The sequence below is a fragment of the Rhinatrema bivittatum genome, chromosome 14 (genome assembly GCF_901001135.1).
Source record: "Rhinatrema bivittatum chromosome 14, aRhiBiv1.1, whole genome shotgun sequence".
NCBI lineage: Eukaryota > Metazoa > Chordata > Amphibia > Gymnophiona > Rhinatrematidae > Rhinatrema > Rhinatrema bivittatum.
In genome coordinates this window covers 43373783-43393582 of record NC_042628.1, presented here as the reverse complement: position 1 = coordinate 43393582, position 19800 = coordinate 43373783, and the positions used below count along the sequence as shown (strand labels likewise).

At 45.6% G+C, this 19800-nt stretch overlaps 1 protein-coding gene across 3 annotated transcripts in view; it reads right to left on the bottom strand.

Annotated features, from left to right (window-relative positions):
* CLUAP1 (clusterin associated protein 1) overlaps positions 1-19800 on the bottom strand; it is a 229824-nt gene that overhangs the window by 31650 nt on the left and 178374 nt on the right. For all 3 annotated transcript variants that reach the window (XM_029576921.1, XM_029576920.1, XM_029576922.1), the window contains exon 10: positions 5271-5381. In XM_029576921.1, coding sequence (XP_029432781.1) covers positions 5271-5381 — 111 coding nt within the window. The remainder of the gene's footprint in view (positions 1-5270; positions 5382-19800) is intronic.

The window sequence follows — 19800 nt, the reverse complement described above, 5'->3', positions numbered from 1 at the left end:
GGTTTTGTGAGGACTAACATCTTTCTCATTCTGTGGGCCCAGGGACACTAAGGGTGGAGCCCCCAATGATCTTTTATGTCGAGACCCCGAATGCCTTGGTAGCCCCAAGGGCAGAAACATGGGCATCGACGGCACCCCTGGAACTGAGGGGTACCCCGGCCCCAGGGATGCCGTGGATACCCGGAAGGAGTGCTGCCGACCAGGGTGTGGGCCGCGACGGTGGCACCAATGAACTCGATGGCCCCCCGACATCGGAGGAATCAATCATTGGGATAGCCTCTGGTGGAGGTCGTATCGATGCCCCTTCTGCCAGCAAGGGTGGCTGGGCATTGGTAGAGGCTGTGTCAGCAAAACACAGAGCAGTAAATCCAGCCACTCCAGTAAAGATGCAAGCATTGATGGAGCGGGCTTCGGTGGTGGCAGTTCACGGCAGAACTGGAGGCTCGATTGCCCTGCAGGGCCCGGCTGACTGCTAGCCGTACACTGTGCTCCAACTCCTCCTCGAATGCTGATGAGGATAGAACAGCTTGAGGATGAGGAGATAGCAAAACCAGATCTCCCCTGGAGCCCTGAGGGGGATTGGTGCCCACCACTGGAACCGGTGGGGATCGCCCCAGTCTCTTGGGTTCAATGGAAGGCAATGCTTCCTTTGCCCGGGGTCGTTTCAGGGCAACTCGGTTGGAGCTGGTGCCTTCCTGACGTTGAAGCTATGCATTGATGGTGAGCGATGGCGATGTTTTCTCGATTTCTCCCTATGCTCAGTCCAGTCTTTCCCCAGTGCTGAGGTGGATGATTAGGAACTAGAAGAAACTGACATTGGACGATCCCCTGCACCCAGTTCTATCCGGGAACCTGACAGCGGAGGGGATGTTAAAAGAGCTGAGGTCGCTAAGACCTCCTGCCCCTTGGGCGTCAATGTCCCCGATGCTGAAGTTGAGGGCTCAGACTTTATGGTGCCGATCAATTTTTCCATTTTGTCCAAGCGCGGAGTCATTTGGGAGCAAAAATCGCAACCCCAGACATCATGCAAAGCTCCCAGGCACAAAATGCAGACCTCATAGGGGTCTGTGATGGACATAGTCCGGGAGCACTGGGGGCAACAGCGGAAACTGGACGATGCCATGGGAAAAAGATCATGGTCTGAGGCTGATACCCGGAGGCCACTGGGAAATGGCAAATTTGCTAATCAACTGCGAATAACGAAGTACTTACCGTGATGCCCAAACAGTATCCTGAAGTGCAGAAGGACCCGACACGACTCGGGATGGAAGCAAACATTTTCCACAAAGAAGCACGAGCTCCACAATTGCGAGGTACTAGATTCGTGGAAAAAGAGAGACTGAAGAAGGACCCCAGGTGGAAACGTGGATAGTGGCATGCTGGGCATACTCAGTATGTTGGTCAAAGTTCTAGAAACTTTAACATATGTTTTTTGGGCCGGGCTCCATCTGATGATGTCACCCATGTGTGAGGAATATCATCCTGCTTGTCCTAGGAGAAAATTTTATATTTTCTAGTTATAATTTTTAATTTGAATTACTAGGAATAGTAGGAGAAGGGTCCACACTCAACAGGCAATAATTGTAGCAATCAGAGTGTGGAACAAATAATGGTCCAATACACGGTTCTAAAAGGGTTTAATTCTTAATTTTCAATGACAACTCCTCTGTTCCGATATATCCAATGTAATATTTTTAAAATTGTCCAATGTTTCTCAATGGCAGCTATCTACATGGCCAGGAATGGATTTGGGGCATATCAGTTTATAACAACGCACTAGAAGATCCTTCTCCTCTTTTGAGAAGCACACATCCCGCTGCTGCCACTTCTCCTTCAGCTCTTGGTTGATGGTTCCTGCCTATTCATCATTATCAGATGAGTGGTGTGCATCTTTATTTTCTTAGGCACTCTTTTACCACTCCCAGTTCTAATCCCCTTCCCTCTCCCCCTGTTCTGGCACCTCCATCTGACTTCTTTTCTTCCCTCCCCCCAAGCTGCACCCTCTACTTCACACACATCTCTCTCCCCCTACCCCATCTCCCTTCCCTGGCTATGCTCAATCAACTCATGCACCACATTCCTCCTATCCACTCCATCACCATTTGCCCGCATACCATACTCATCCTCTCCCCCACTCGTACCCCTCGGTTATGCTCCATTCTCACCACAGCCACAAACATCCAGTCTACTCTGTCAGGAACCTAAACAAGTAAACAAAAAGACAGACAATTACAGGCCAAAAACCAGATGCACTCAAAAAAGTCACTCACTCAATAATACAGACAAAAGACAAAAGGAAAGGGACAAAGTAAGGGAAAAACAAGCAGCACAAAAGACACAACAATCGTAAAGAACACCAACCACCAGCTCCAACCAATTCCTAACACCCAACACATAGCCCTGGAAACATAGAAATGACGGCAGAAGAAGACCAAACGGCCCATCCAGTTTGTTAGACAAGCTTCGCACTTTTTTTCCTCATACTTATCTGTTTCTCTTGGCTCTTAGTAACCTTTTGGTTCTATTTCCCTTCCACCCCCACCATTAATGTAGAGAGCAGTGTTAGAATTGCACCTAAGTGAAATATCTAGCTTAATTAGTTAGGGGTAGTAACCGCCGCAATAAGCAAGCTACACCCATGCTTATTTGTTTACCCAGACTATGTAATTCAGTTCTTGTTGGTTGTTGTCTGTATATAGATCCACTTTTCTTCATTCCCCCTGCTGTTGAAGCAGAGAGCTATGCTGGATATGCGTGAAGTATCGGTCTTTCTCCCCTGCCGTTGAAGCAGAGAGCTATGCTGGATATGCGTGAAGTATCAATCTTTCTCCCCTGCCGTTGAAGCAGAGAGCTATGCTGGATATGCATTGAAAGTGAAGTATCAGTCTTATTTGGTTTGGGGTAGTAACCGCCGTAACAAGCAAGCTACTCCCCGCTTTTTTGTGAATGCAAATCCTTTTTTCCACATTTCCTCTTGCCGTTGAAGCTTACAGCAATGTTGGAGTCGTGTTAACCGTATGTATGTTTATTGAATAAGGGTATTATCTCCAGGTAGTAGCCATCATTCCCGCGAGCCACCCACTCTTCATTCACGTCCTCTAGACTTTATGGACCACAGTGTTTATCCCATGCCCCTTTGAAGTCCTTCACAGTTCTGGTCTTCACCACTTCCTCCGGAAGGGCATTCCAGGCATCCACCACCCTCTCCATGAAGAAATACTTCCTGACATTGGTACTGGGTCTTCCTCCCTGGAGTTTCAAATCGTGACCTCTGGTTCTGTTGATTTTTTTCCGACGGAAAAGGTTTGTCATTGTCTTTGGATCATTAAAACCTTTCAAGTATCTGAAAGTCTGTATCACCCCTGCTCCTCCTTTCCTCCAGGGTGTACATATTTAGATTCTTCAATCTCTCCTCTTAAGTCATTCGATGAAGACCCTCCACCTTTTTGGTCGCCCTTCTCTGGACCGCCTCCATCTTGTCTCTGTCTCTTTGGAGATACGGTCTCCAGAACTGAACACAGTACTCCAGGTGAGGCCTCACCAAGGACCTGTACAAGGGGATAATCACTTCCCTTTTCTTACTCGATATTCTTCTCTCTATGCAGCCCAGCATTCCTCTGGCTTTAGCTATCGCCTTGTCACATTGTTTCGCCGACTTCAGATCATTAGACACTATCACCCCAAGGTCTCTCTCCTGCTCTGTGCACATCAGCCTTTCTCCCCCCATCGAATACAGTTCGTTCGGATTTCCACTCCCCATATGCATGACTCTGCTCTTCTTGGCACTGTATCTCAGCTGCCATATCTTCGACCACTCTTCCAGCTTCCTTAAATCCCATCTCATTCTCTCCACTCCTTCCGGCGTGTCCACTCTGTTGCAGATCTTAGTGTCATCTGCAAAAAGACAAACCTTACCTTCTATCCCATCTGCAATGTCGCTCACAAAGATATTGAACAGGACCGGTCCCAACACCGATCCTTGCGGTACACCGCTTAAAACCGCTCTCTCTTCAGAGAGCTCAATTTACCATCACACATTGTCTTCTGTCCGTCAACCAGTTTGCAATCCAGGCCACCACCTCGGCACTCACTCCTAAGCTTCTCATTTTATTCACCAGTCTCCTATGCGGGACAGTATCAAAAGCTTTACTGAAATCCAAGTAGATGGTATCGAGTGCTCTTCCTTGATCCAATTCCTTGGTTACCCAGTCAAAAAAGTCAATCAGATTTGTCTGACAGGATCTTCCCCTGGTGAATCTATGCTGCCTCTGGTCCAGCATGGAAGGAGCTCTTATTCCTTTGCAAGGAGGAATGTCCCAGAAAATATGATGGACATCTATGCACATCAATTTCACCTCAGTTTGGTCCATGTCACTTTAAACAGCCAATAAGGAACTCTGCAGCATTTTTCATTAGCACTGATTTTTAGCACCTGTTTTTCCTGCAAGTTTCTGCATTGGGTCTTTAGCATGGGTTTTCGCTTGCGTTTTCTTTTAGCTACCACAGATTTTTAGAACAGGTCTCATTTGCATAATATGTTATTACATCTCATGGGGCTGCCTGTTTTTACTGAGCATGCTAGCAAAAATCACCTCAAAGAAATAGCAACCATTTTGGCGTGGTTTCTATTACATCAGCCGCAAGGTCTGGCCATGAGAACTGCAAGATGAATGGAGCAAGGTGAACCAAACTTGAGAAATGAGATAGTCTTAAACAGTAAACTACTCTGTAATAAAGAACCAATGCATTTTAGATTTGTAGGTACTTTGCTATAAATAGTAGCTTGTTTTTTATTTTAAAAAGTGTCACAAAGGATAGGTCCCTCACAGCTTCTAGTGGAATAGTACAGCTTGAACCAGAAATACAAGCAGAAGCTGTGACAATTGAATGAGCAATCCTATCGGGGAATGTCCCCTACTACTTAATAATTAGTTCATGCTGGCTGTATAATTTCACTTTACAGTTCACAGCTACCATGGACTAATAAAATCCACTATGTCTGTGAAAGGTTGTAACCCTCTTACTAATTGCTTTCAATAGAGCAGGGGACCTGCAGGACAGGAGCTTAAAACAACAGCAGGTGTACTTATGAAACACTACATAGTTCACAGAGGGCTCTTAAGCAGTACTGAGCATTTGAATATGCAAATAAGTTTATTCACTTCAGATGTCTTTTCCTTTTTATTGTTCTAACTCTGACTGCATCCCGTTTTACTTATTTCAGAAACTCTGGAAGGCACATCAGAGGGTAAAGTCAAAAGGAAGCATACCTTGCATCATGACACTCCGAGCTGTTCGTGGGTTCACTGGCCGTTTCTCTTCTATGTCACTGTCAGAGCCCTCATCTTCTTGGATCTCAATGTCTGAATCATCATTGTTATCTGTCAAAAATATGAAATGGGCAGTGAGAATTCTAGATTCATTCAATTTTCCTCATTGGTTATCCAAATTATCACTGTTTAATATCAGCATTTATGTATTAACATGGCAGGAGGGCTCAGTGCACACTGGCTAATTGACTACTCTATGGCACTATCAGCCCTTTTGAGGTGCAGTTACCTCAGTCCAGTTTTATTCTCTTCAATCTACTGCTCGAACCTTTAGAACAATCCATTAAAAGCTCTTCCCAGGTTAGTGTTTATGGAACACAGGAGTTGTGCCACAAGATGGTATGCATCCTAGGGTACTGAAGGAACTAAAAAATGAAATTTCTGATCTATTAGTTAACATTTGTAACGTATCATTAAAATCATCCATTGTACCTGAAGACTAGAGTGTGGCCAATGTAACCCCAATATTTAAAAAGGGCTCCAGGGGTAATCCAGGAAACTATAGATCAGTGAGCCTGACTTCAGTGCCGGGAAAAATAGTGGAAACTATTCTAAAGATCAAAATTGCAGAGCATATAGAAAGACATGATTTAATGCAGGGGTCGGGAACCCATGGCTCGCGAGCCAGATATGGCTCTTTTGAGGGCTGCATCTGGCTCGCAGACAAGTGTCGCCACACTTTCCCGCTGACCCAGCTGCTCCCCGGTCCTCCTCCGCCCGGGCTTAAAATGCTGTCAGCCCGGGCGGAACGCGGCAGGACAGCTGGAGTCAGCGGCACCGGCGTGCTCTCTTCTTCCCGCCCCCCCCCCTCCGCGGCCCGGAAGAGGAAGTGGAGAGTATCGGGTGCGTGCGCGGCAAGAAGAGGCCACGCTAGTGCGCTCGGCATCGGCCCGAAGAAAAGAAGACTGCAGCGCGGCTCGGAGGAAAATGAAGAGGTTCCAACCGCGGCCGATGGGACTCCGCCTCCGCGAGGGCTGAAAATGAAGAGGTTAGCGTTGGGAGGAGGCTGCTGCTGCCGCGAGTTCCCGGGGTGGGGGAGAGAGAGAGTGAATGAGCGAGCAAACACACATGCTTGCTCGCTCATTCACTCTCTCTCCCCCACCCCCACCCCGGGAACTCGCGGCAGCAGCAGCCTCTTCCCAACGCTAACCTCTTCATTTTCAGCCCTCGCGGAGGCGGAGTCCCATCGGCCGCGGTTGAAGCTCTTCATTTTCCTCCGAGCCGCGCTGCAGTCTTCTTTTCTTCGGGCCGATGCCGAGCGCACTAGCGTGGCCTCTTCTTGCCGCGCAGGCACCCGATACTCTCCACTTCCTCTTCCGGGCCGCAGGGGGGGGGCCTGTGTGTGTGTGTGTGTGTGTGTGTGTGAGAGATTGCATGTATGTGAATGATTGAGAGCCTGTACATGTGAAAGAGAGTATGTCTGTGATTGAGAGCCTGCCTGTGAGAGAGAGAGAGCATGAATGTAAGTGTATGATTGAGAACCTGTATGTGTAAGTTTGTGATTGAAAACCTGTTTGTGTGAAAGAGTATGTGTGTATGATTGAGATCCTTTGTGTGAGAGAAATCATGTGTATGTATGATTAAGAGCCTGTGTTTAAATGAGAGAGAGAGACCATGTGTGTCTGTGTGTGATTGAGACCTGATTTAGGTGAGGGAGCATGTGAGTATGTGATTGAGAGCCTGTGTGTAAATGAGAGAAAGAGAGGACATGTTTGTAAGCATGTGAATGAGAGTCTGTGTGTGAGAGAAAAAGACAGCATGTATTTATGTGATTGAAAGCCTGTGTGTGTGTGTGTAAGCGTGAAAAGATAGATAGCATGTGTGTAAATGTGTAATTAAGAGCCTCTATAAGTGAGAGAGAAAAAACATGTGTATATGTGAGTACTGAGAGCATGTGTGTATAGGTGTGTCATTGAGAGCCAGTGTGAGAGAGAGCGCTGGTATGTGACTGAGAGAGGAGAAAGTTCCAAGCAAACCACCCTACCTCCTGCTAATTCAGAACAATCTCAGGACACCTGGATATCAAACGTTCCCAGGTAAGCAGAGCAAAAAAATTTTTGTATCCTTATTATTTTTCATTACTGGGTCTTTGTGTCTGCTATTTTGAAATATTTTGTTGGTATCTGGAAATGTTTTATATGAGTTTTTAATTATTGGATATTCCACTCATCAGCTGTTTCGAAATATGTTCTTTTTGTTAGTACAGTTTTACTGCTGATGATTTTATATTTCTTGATTTGTTTTATAAGGATGGGTGATGTTTCTTTTTTCCTTTGTTACACTGCATACAGAGACTCTGGCTTGTTGCAGTTTCCAATTCAGTTTTTTCTGCATGCTTCTTGTTATGCGTTTTGGTCTCTTTATTCTATGTAAGGTGAGGGACAGCACGTGATTCAGGTGAGGTTTTCTGCTGGCGTGTAGTTTCTGTGTAGGACTCTATAGCAGCCTGACTTGGTCCGTTTTCCTAATAGGAGATGTATTGGTGTCTTAAGGCCTGGTGTAATATTTTCAGAGACTTATTGTACTTTAAAAGTGTGATCTTACATAAAATGCACACATTTACTTGTATTTAGTTTTAAACATATTGTATGGCTCTCATGGAATTACATTTTAAAATATGTGGCGTTTATGGCTCTCTCAGCCAAAAAGGTTCCTGACCCCTGGTTTAATGGAACACAGTCAACATGGATTTACCCAAGGCAAGTCTTGCCTCACAAATCTGCTTCGCTTTTTTAAAGGCATTAATAAAAATGTGGATAAAGGTGAACCGGTAGATGTAGTGTATTTGGATTTTCAGAAGGCATTTGACAAAGGCCCTCATGAGAGGCTTCTAAAAAAACTAAGAGTGGAGGAGTAGCCTAGTGGTTAGAGCAGTGGGCTATGAACCAGGAGACCGGGGTTTGAGTCCTGCTGCACTCCTTGTGACCTTGGGCAAGTCACTTTACCCTTCTTAAATAACACACTTACATTTAGGAGAGGACCAAGTTCAGAACTCTATCAGGGTCAGCAACAGAAATACAACCTGACTGCATTCCCCCTCCTATGAGATAAGTGATGCCGATATGGCAGGTGTGAGACAATGATAAATAATTTCTCAGCAAGTGATTGGATAGAGTATCGAGTAAGGATTCTTTGCTGAATTCAGTGACCAAACTCTATCCCTCCGAATACAGGGCTAGTAACATGGTGGCAATATAGGAATCTGGGCAAGCAGCCTCTGATTTAGTGAGCTCTGTACCCTGAACGAGAGTGCGGAACAGCCACTGACAGGGGAAGAGAAGAAAAGGAGCTACCACCCAGGAAAGAGATCTAGGTGTCATAGTGGATAATACATTGAAATTGTTGGCCCACTGTGCTGTGGTGATCAAAAAAGCAAACAGAATATTAGGAATTATTAAGAAGGGAAAGGAAAATAAAACGGAGGATGTCATAATGCCTCTGTATCGCTCCATGGTGAGAATCCACCTTGAATACTGTGTGCAGTTCTGGTCACCACATTTCAAAAAGGATATAGCTGCACTGGAGAAAGTGCAGAGAAGTGAAAAAAATGATAAGGGGCATGGAACGGCTGCCCTATGAGGAAAGGCTAAAGAAGTTAGGGCTGTTCAGTTTGGAGAAGAGACTACTGAGGGGGGATATGATAGAAGTCTACAAAATCATGAAAGGACTTGAACAAGTTAATGTAAAGCAGTTATTTATTCTCTTAGATAATAGAAGGATCAGGGGGCACTCCATGTAGTTAGCAAGTAGCTCATTTAAAACAAATCGAAGAACATTCTTTTTCACTCAGCACATAGTTAAACTCTGGAATTCATTGCCAGAGGATGTTGATACAGCAGTTAGTTAACTGGGTTTAAAAAAGGTTTGGATAAGTTCCTAGATGATAAATCCATAAACTGCTATGACGGTAATTAATGAGCAATGGTAGCTTGTAATCTATCTAATGTTTGGTACTTGCTAGGTACTTGTCCCTTGGATTGGCAACTGTTGGAAACCGGATACTGGGCTTGATGGACCCTTGGTCTTACCCAGTATGGCATATCTTATGTTCTTATGTCACCACTGACACAAAATAGCTCACCAGAATTGGGAATGATACTGAAGAATGGCCAAGATGATCCTACTTGTCCATTCTCTAGCTCTATACAGGAGACCTCTAAGGAGCTGCTCAGCTCCCGTGGTTGATCGAAGGCTGTACCACAAATGGGCATAACCCCCTGCAAGGGAACAGAGAGCTTGCAATAAAGCAAGCTCTGGAAATTCCCCAGCAACAGGGAATCCAGCCTCCTCCTGTGGGCGGGAGATGATGTCAGTAATCCCTACCTCTCTCTCCTGGCATCCATGCCAATTGGGTAGTGCAACCAGAAGGGTGCAGGAAACTCATTCATGTTTACAGGGTGGCCAGCTGGATGTCTACCGCCCCAGCTCAGACACATCTCAGCGTGGTGAATTCAGGGTGGCAGCACTTGATGCGAAACAGTGTATGTCACCTGACACTGATATGACACAAACTGTCAGTTGCACAGTAGCATTTAACAATCACATGGTGTCTGTACTGCTTTTCATGGTGGAACAGATGCTTGTAGTCATCAGCACAGGCGTGTTCAATGTTGCAGAGCCTGACGCTGACTCAATGTTAGCACTGCCCCCCAGACCATTGCCATGACATGGTCCATCGCCCCCGCCATGGCAGGAACAGTGTGCATTTTTATCAGCACCAAATCCAGCGGCACTGATGACCTTCAACATCTGATGACTGAAACTGTTGGATGGCGCCCAGTGGAGTCCATAGACAACGGGGCCGGTGGCAACTGGCACCTGCTCTGTGTTACCCAGTACTAGCAGCACTTGGCTGACACTGCATGGTGCTCAATAATGCTGCACAGCATCCCACTGGCATTCGATGGTGCACATGGCACATACCAGCTTCCATGGTGCCCATAGCACTTGATGGCATCTATAGCACTAATGGTGCACTTTGTGATTGACTGTGTCAATGGCACCCACTGCACATGACGGTGGCAATGGCACTCACTTGCCTCAATGGCAGACTTGGCACAAACAGGTCTGATGGAACCTGTTAGAGCCAATGGCACACACAGCACCCAACAGCATCGGTGACATGCACCAATGACTCAGGATGTTGTCTATGGCGCCCACAACACTTGACATCATCAATGGCATTGAGGGAGCCCATGGTGCTCTATGGTATCGACAGCACTGGCACCCATGATAATCTGTAGCTGTAACGATGGCAAAGCATGGTGCTCTACAGTGCATACATCACTCGACAGCAACCATGGCACCCACTGAGCTCGACAGCACCCACATTACTTGATGATTTCATGGCATTGATGGAACTTTTTTGAGGCCCCCAGTGCTTAGCTTGTTTGCTAGTATCAAATGCACTCAACTGTCGATGGCTTCTATGGCACTCAACACCTCCAGGGCTGGGTATTATTGGTGGTGCTCATAAGGCGCTCGATGGTGTTGATGGCAGTCATGGTGCTCAATGATGTTGATGGCACCCATGAAATTTGGCGGTTGATGGCGCCCACAGCGCTCAACACGCCTGGCACTGAGTGGTATCTATGACAAGGTGCTTGATGGCGTTCACAGTGGATGGTACGCGGCACCCCTGGGTTCCACATCACTCAATAGCATAGCCTATTTTATTATTTTCCTTATTGCTATGATTTAATAATAGTGCTATTTTGTGATGTATAATAGTTTAATTTGAAACACATTAAAATAACAGATGTATTTTGTCTGATCACTCATGTTTTCTTAAAATACTACACATCTTACAAATTCTGCCAGGGGTATGTAAACTTATGAGTACAACTGTATGTTATTAGGTAAATCGCTTAGGCAAAAGAAATTAACAAATTTAAATAAAATGCACACACTCTGTTCCTACTGAAGAAATTTAGGTCCAATGTATTTGTCAACAAATGTAAGACTTTTCATAGCCACACAAAAACCCTTTGGCATAAAATCTTGTGCCAAAGGGTTTCATTCTTTTGCTAGTTGCATATGCCACTAATCTGGTGGGGACACTTTTCAAGATGATTCTCTACAGGCATTTGGATTATGGAATAAGACTATGGAATAAGACGTTTTCAAAATTGTTCCCCCACCAGTTCAGCGCCACATCGGTGTGGTGTTTTTCCACCCTCTCCATCTCTATCTCCCCACCAGTCTTCCTTTTCTCTCTTACTCTAGCCCCCTCCCCTGTACCCACCAAATCTCCCTCTCTCTCAACCCCTCCTTGTCTCCACCAATCTCTCTACCTTTCAACCCTCCCATTGTCCTCACCAGTCTTCCTCTTTACCTTAAAACAAGGGAGTCACTGACCACCATTACTGGTAGTATCTATACAGTGCTGTGGGGATGACTGGAGATTTTTCTAAAAGAATAGGCTGCATGCCTGCATCTCATGGGGGCAGAATGTACCCCCACAATGCCTTCCCATGGTGAAATGCCTGCTGTGCTCTGGACATCCCAGTAGTAATTTCCATGCCCCTCTTTTGCCATGCCATCTTATCTGAGCCAGAACACAGCTTCCTTCAACTCCTCATGTCACCCAGTGCTGAGGAAGTTCCTGCACCTTATCTCAGCTCATTCTTTCCCTCCCTTTTTTTTCCTTCTCTTGTAACGGCTCTAGTCTATTCCCAGCTGGCAGAAGAGCACAGCAAATGGTCTCTAAGCCCCTCTTTCTTCTTCCAGGTACTTCAAGTCTCTTCTTCTTCTGCCAGCATCTCTCCTGCTTGTGTGTAGCTGTTTCAACCAGATAGCCAAAGTTCAGCTTGGGTGGGGGTGCCAACAGCCCTCTGTTATCCTTCCTCCCTCCTGTCATATAGACAGTTAGGCAAGGAGATGCCAACAGCCCCCTCCACTGTAGACAAACTTTGATGGAGGTTTGGAGTTTAGTGCCAACATCCCCCATGCTCTCCCGCCCCCCCCCCCCCCTTGCAAAGTGAAAACTGTGGCAGGGATTGCTCTAGTAATGTAGATAGCATTGCTGTCAGAGCAATGCTAGATACCAGCTGTAAAGATTGTAAGCCTTTGTACTCCTGGTTTGGCTGGGGATGTTTAGAGGGGTTTGGAGTGCTTGTGGGGGTGGTGGGTCTTTCCCACATTTAACTTTGGCAGGAGGGAGAGGGGATGGCATGGGGGGTGTTGGCATCCTGCGCTGAACTGTCTAAGAAGTGGAAGGGAGGGAGGGAAGATGACAGGGGCTGTTGGCACTTTGCTGTGCTATAGTTTATTTCTTTCTGACTTAATTTGAATAGTCTAATAACTAACAGCACTATTTTCTGCTCTTCAGCTATGCAGTTTTCCTTCACTGTTTTTACCCCCACCCAAGCTAACATGGAATAGACTTAGTTTTTGAGTACTTGCCAGGTTCTTATGGCCTGGATTGGCCACTGTTGGAAACAGGATGCTGGGCTTGATGGACCCTTGGTCTGACCCAGTATGGCATTTTCTTATGTTTTCAGAATATTAATTGCTTTAATCTGGCCTCTTATTTTTCCCTAATTAGGATTTGACTAAAGCACAAAACTCAGTATTCCTCTTGAGCAATGTTATTTTTAATGCCTACATGCCTTGATTGTTGGGAGTCAATAATCATTCAGTGGGAGTTTATTACTGCCAAATATATTTCTTACAGAAACAATCCAAAGAGAGAGTCAGAGCTAGTAGAGTATGTAGGCTACACTCAATAGATGAGGGTGTGACTGCTTGCAGATGAAATCCCAGAGGAGGCACTCAGAAGCTGCTAGGCTGTCATGTTGCATTGTCACACTGTGCTCTTAACATAGAAAATGAATTGTAAAATAATTTGTAATCATGAAACAATTTTAAGTAGATTGTCAATAGAGTGGGGATGACGATTAGTTAAAGCACCTGCTGGCATCTCTCTGATTAGTTAACATACCTGCTAGCACTCTGTCGGAACCACTATTTATGGTTCCACTCTTCATGGTATTTGTTATATTTGGTCAATTCCAATCTTTTTTTTCCATTTGTAGCCTTTGCAAAGGCAATGGATTATATTTTTTATTACACTAAAATGACAGAACCCAAGAGAATGATGCTGATATACCACATATGGAGCAAAGGTAAATGTCAGCTGGTATCTCAAAGAAACTTACTGAATATATTCACATGCAAGCCAAGATATTTTTCCTAATTTTTCTATTCAGTTATTACTATCTTGTCTTATACATAGGTCAAATGGATCACTATAAATTTGGCAGTTTGATGCCTCCAGGCAGTGCTCCTCAACATCCAGAATTCTGTTTTTCTGAAGCAATTCAGTGAGTGGGCAGCAGAAAGAAGTTCTTTATGCAGCCCAGTGCTTGGAGAACTGTCAATTCTTGTCAGGAATACATATGGTAGAGGAGTAGATACCTCACCAATATGGAAGGAAAGGGTTTCTGTAGAAAACGAGTTTGTTTACCGTAAATGGGGTTCTCTGTAGACAGCAGGATAAAGTTAGCCCTGATACTTGGGTGATGTCATCCGATGGTGCTGAACAGATCCATTTCTCTAGCTCAGAAAAGTTTTACCACTGAGCATGCGTTGGAGTTCCTGCGCACACCACCTCATGAAGCCCCCAGTCAATTGAAGAGCTTAGTTTTAGCTAGGTAATCGAAGACTCCAGGGAGGCGGGTGGGTATTAAGCATGGTTAATTCATCCTGTCTACTGAGAGCCCCATTTATGGTCAGCAAACTCACTTTCTCCATTGACAAGCAGGATCAAACGGAGGGCTGCGTAGCAGAGCACTTAATAAATAAGCAACTTGGTTCCCTCATAAAGTGTGGACTACTGGGTGAACAGACTATGCAAAACAGCTTGCCAAAGGTTAGTCACTTCTTGATAGATGGTCCAGACAGTAATGGGATGTAAAGGTGTAAACTGATGACCAAGTTGCATCTTTGCAGATGCCCTAATTGGAGTCAGTTCTATGGCGAGCAACTGAAATAGCCATGGCTCTTTCTTGATGAGAGAGAGTCTGTGATCTTAAGGCCAGCCAATGTATAACACAATATAGTTAGTTATCCAACTGGACAAAGTACGTTTGGCAACAGCAATGTTCAGACTGTTAGGATTGTAGGATATGAACAGTTGAGAAGCCTGATGATGAGGCTGAGTTCTCCTCAGCTAATAGTCCAGCTAACAGTCCAGCAAATGGAGAGCCTCTCTCCTTTGTGTGCATGTGGACTTGGAAAAAACATGGGCAAAATAATAGTTTGATTCAAATAAAATGCAGAAACTACTTTAGGCAGAAACAAGATGGATATGGAGCACCGCCCTATTGTAAAAAACTGAAGGTACAGAGAGTATGAAACTAATTCCTGAAGTTTGCCAACTCTTCTACCCAAAGTGATAGCGACTAAGAATATCACCTTCCATGTTAACAATTTCAAGGAAGCCGGCCCCAGCAGCTCATAGGGAAGCTTCATCAATTGTGCTAAGGTGATGTTAAGATCCCATGACATAGGTGTGTTTTTACAGCCTATGGCTTTTTAAACCACAAGCCCTATATGAATTTTGATACCACAGGATGAAGAGAGATCAGTTTCCCATCCTCATGAAAGTGGTAAGCAGTGATAGAAATAAGATGGCACCTTCACTGATGATATACTGATGAGGAAAGGGTATCCAAATACTGCAGGAGATCCCTGGAATTAGAGATGAATGGGTATAGGCATCCCATCTGGTTATCAGGTCAAGAAATGCTTCAATTTAAGTTTGTACGCCCTAGCCAAGATCATGATGTCATCAACCTCCTTAGAGAATGACCATGAAGACACTACCGGACCTCAACATTCATGCTGTTAAGTCGAGAGAGAGGAGATTCAGACGACATTAGATGACCCTCTTCCTGCATTAGTATTGCTGGATTGGGCCCTAGAGGGATCAGAGGGCTGACTGACAACTTGATGAGGTAAGAGAACCACACCTATCTGGGCCATGCTGGGGCTATGAGGATGAGTCTTGCCCAATCCTTGAGCACTTTCTGAACTGTCCTTGCCACTAATAAGAGGCAGAAAAGCATACAGCAGATCTGCATCCCACCTCAGTAGAAAAGCATCCAGAGCTGATATGAACTTGCATTGAAGAATGGAGCAAAGTGTTTTGACATTCCTGTTGCTTTCTGATGCAAACAAGTCTAATGATGGTCGATCCCACAGGCTAAATAGCTTGTTTGCCACTCCTTGATCCAGACCACTAGTGTGCTCGGTCATTGGGCCTGAAGGAAGGCCCAATGACCGACAGCCCATTCCCAAATCCTTTTTGAGATTCCTGGCAGAAGACACAGGATCATGCGCCCTCTTACACTACTACTTGATTGTCGGTTTGGATCAGAAATCTTTTTCCCTGAAGCAGGTGATCGAACACTCTCAATGCATGCCAGATGGCCCTCTGCTGTATGAGACTGATCTGAAACAGGTGCTCCATTGCTGAACAAATTCCCTGTATTCGGTGGGGTCGACTGTATGTGCTCCCCACCCTCTGGTGGAGGCATCTGTAACTAGTGTCGATAATGAGGTAATATTTGTAAAGGACACCCCCTTTCTTGCACCAAATGGACCAGCCAATAGTGAAGGGATCCCTTCATCTCAGGAGTTACTACTGAAGATCCCACAAACACTGGTGGCCCCACTGAAGAGCTCTCATGTTCAGATGAATCATGGGACCCATATACACTGCCATCAACATGTGACAAAGGACAAGCAGAAGTGTACATGCCAGGACCTGATCTTGCTGTAGCCAAGTTCTGGACTTGTGCTCAAAGGCAGATAGCCCTTTCTGATAGTAGGAATGCTTTCTCCTTCAGCGCATCTATCCAAGCCCTGAGAAACTTGATTCTCTGGGCAGGGATGAGGTTCGATTTGATGAAATTGACTATAAAGCCTAGGGACTAAAGAAGATGAATAATCTTCCTAAAGGAGTCCAACACCCCTACATGAGAAGGTCCTGCCATAGTCAGTAATAGGGATGTGCAGCAGGGATGGATACGTTCGATTTGGTATTCATATTTGTCGGGACCCAAATCCATTACAACCGTTTTCGGGGGACCCCGATTCGTCCATTAGTTACGTATAGTATTCGTTTCCCATTAAAATTAAAAAAAAAACCCCATCCCAACCCTTTAAATTTAATTAACTACAACTCCCCACCTTCCTGACCTCCCTCAAGACTTGCCAAAATTCTCTGGTGGTCCAGCGGGGGTCCTGGAGCGATCTCTTGCACTCGGGCCGTCGGCTGCCGGTATTCAAAATGGCACCGATAGCCTTTGCCCTTACTATGTCACAGGGGCTACCGGTGCCATTGGTCAGCCCCTGTCACATGGTAGGAGCACAAGATGGTGCTGGCCGTCCATTGCTCCTACCATGTGACAGGGGCCGATCAATGGCACCGGTAGCCCCTGTGACATAGTAAGGGCAAAGGCTATCTGCGCCATTTTGAATACTGGCAGCCAACAGCCCGAGTGCAGGAGATCGCTCCAGGACTCCCGCTGGACCACCAGGGACGTTTGGCAAGTCTTGGGGGGGGGGGTCAGGAGGGTAGGGGTTTTATTCGTTAGTAATACGTTGCATTCGAGGGGGTTCGCCATACGTTTTGAAACCCTACGAATGCAACGAATAGGGACCTATATGTTGCAGATTGCGCATTTGTTCAAAACGAATGCACATCCTTAGCCAGTAATCCAGAAAAGGGAAAATGCATGTCCTCCGATAAGAACGATGCACTGCCACTATCACCCTCAGGGCCGCTGAGAAGCAAAAGTGGAGAACTTTATATTGATAGTGTGATTTCTCTACAGTGAATTTGAGGTATATTCATTAAAATGGATGGATGAGCATGTGACCATATACAACCTTCAGATCCAGAGTGTATCTCCAGTTTCCTACTTGGATGGAAGGACAGGATGGTGTTGAAAGCATTCATCTTGAACTTCTCCCACAACAACCCCTTCATAAATCCAGGATAGGTTCTAATCCCCCTTACTTCTCTGGGATAAGAAAATAGTGGGAAAAGAAACCTTTGTTACATTAATCAGGAGGGAAAGGCTCTATTGCCCACTGGTTGAGAACTGTCCACCTTGAGATGAAGTTGGGTGAGTGAGATGGATCTGGAATGAAGGCCAACCATAGCTGGAGGGCAGGAGAAGTGCAAACAGTAACCAAACTCCATAAGTTAGAGGAACCAACAGTCCTTGGTGGATCCTTCCTCCTACCAGAGGAGCCGAGGCATGAGGGTTGGGGTTCATAAAAAACTAGGCCCGATTTTGGATGGAGACTGCTGTGGCGTTTTAGGCTGACATCTCTCATGCAGGCATCCTCAAGTTAGAAGTTGCTACGCCTGCTGCAGCACAGTTGTAGGGTGGTATCTCAAATTGGTGAAAGGGGCATCACTGAAAGAAGGACTGCTTAAAAGTGAAGTAAGGCTGCCTGGAGGTGAGAGGCTGGTTGGTCCTTGTTGACAGGGACTGGATAGCTGTATGTTGCTCCTTAATCCCCAGAACATGGAACATATCCCACATCAAATCGCTTCTAAAAGGGGGCTTCTATAAACTCCAAACCCTCAAAAAACTTAAGCCTCTCCTCCACGCACATGACTTCCGCACTGTTATGCAAACCACTATACTATCAAAACTTGACTATTGCAACTCACTGCTAATAGGCCTTCCAGCTTCCACAATCAAACCCCTCCAAATCTTACAAAATGCCATGGCTCGCATCCTTACAAACTCAAGAAAGACTGATCATATTACTCCCATATTACAAAACCTCCACTGGCTACCAATCACCTATCGCTCTCAATACAAAACACTCACTATCATACATAACACGCTATATAAAAATAACTCCCCCTGGATCGAAGATATGCCACACTTCCACCAGGCCAACCGTCCTACCAGAAACTCCCTTGCGGGCACCCTCCACACCCCTTCACTCAAAATTGCTCACCTCACAAACACCAGAGCGAGAGCCTTCTCCATCGCCGGCCCTACCCTTTGGAACTCCCTCCCCACTGAGCTCCGACTAGAACCTTCACTTAATCAATTCAAAAAAGGAATCAAGACCTGGTTATTTAAACAGGCCTATCCCAACGCCTCTCAACCCTAGCATTTGACTTCTCCTCAACACTCATTATTTCCCTCTCCCTAGTACAGTGTCCCCCGCCCCCCTACACACCCTCCCTCCCTCACCACCCCATCCATATTATGGCTTCCTGATATTCAGTCACCACCTCACCTTCCCATCGCCACCCCCTGCCCCCTTGTACAGTTCCTACCCCACCCCGCCTCCCCTATGCGCTTCATCCCCCACCCCCGCGCTACCCCCCACTTTGTCGTCTCTTGTATATAATTAATTTATGTCCAACCTGGTTAACCACATGTAATCTCATTTAATAACTGTGGCGCCCGTTGGCTCTACAGTAAAGTTGTCACCTTTTAACTTCCTATCCTTCCTCCATCTATCATTGTAATTTCCTTTCTCAGTTGTCTGTAAACCGACATGATGTTTTTTTTACGAATGCCGGTATATAAAAGTTATAAATAAATAAATAAATATGCCAGTTTCTCATAGATATCTTCCCATAGACAACAGGCCCTCAATCTGCCTTTCTACCAAGCCCGAATGGCCGGTGCTGAGGATCTTGCTGCCATGATGAAGGACTTGTACACCAATTGGATGAGCCTGGCAATATCCCTTGTGTTCCCTGTCTATGAACTCCACAAAAGGCTTCAGATTATTGATGTAGTCATGTAAGTAGTGCACCATATAAAGTTGGTGGGTTACAATGTGGGAGGTCAGCATCAAGGTCTGTACGACTTTCTTATGTATTTATTTATTTATTTTAAAAGTTTGTTAACCGCACACTCCACTGATCGCAATGGAGTTTAGAAAACTTCCCAAAGTTTTCCAGCAACCTGGAATCCTTACCTGGTAGCATGCTGGAAAATACCTGGGACTTCTTAGCTCATTTCAAAGCCTACTCCACCACCACCACTAACTATTGGGGCAATTAGACTACATCAAACCAGGGGCCTGCTGCCCTATGTACTTGAGATCCAGTTTCTTGGCTGGGGGGGGGGGGGGCAGGCAGGAGGCTGGACTATCCCACATTCTCGATTGCAGGTCCTATAGAATCTAATGAACCAGGATTGCTGCTGATTCAGAGGGAGTTTCCAATATCTGAAGTAGGTCAGACTTCCTTTTGGGGGTCTTTATCCTGCCACATGTTGATTCCAATGGCCTTACCCATTTTTCCAGCAGTCTGGAGTACAAGAGGTTTTATGGAGGGGAGGACTAATTCAGAAAGTCAGGCAAGGGGATTGAGATAATCCCCTTACATTCCTCCTTCGAACCAAATGAGGAAGGGACACTAACCTATGACCCCAATGAAGAAGATGGCAATTAGGGCAAAGGCTTTGTTCATCTC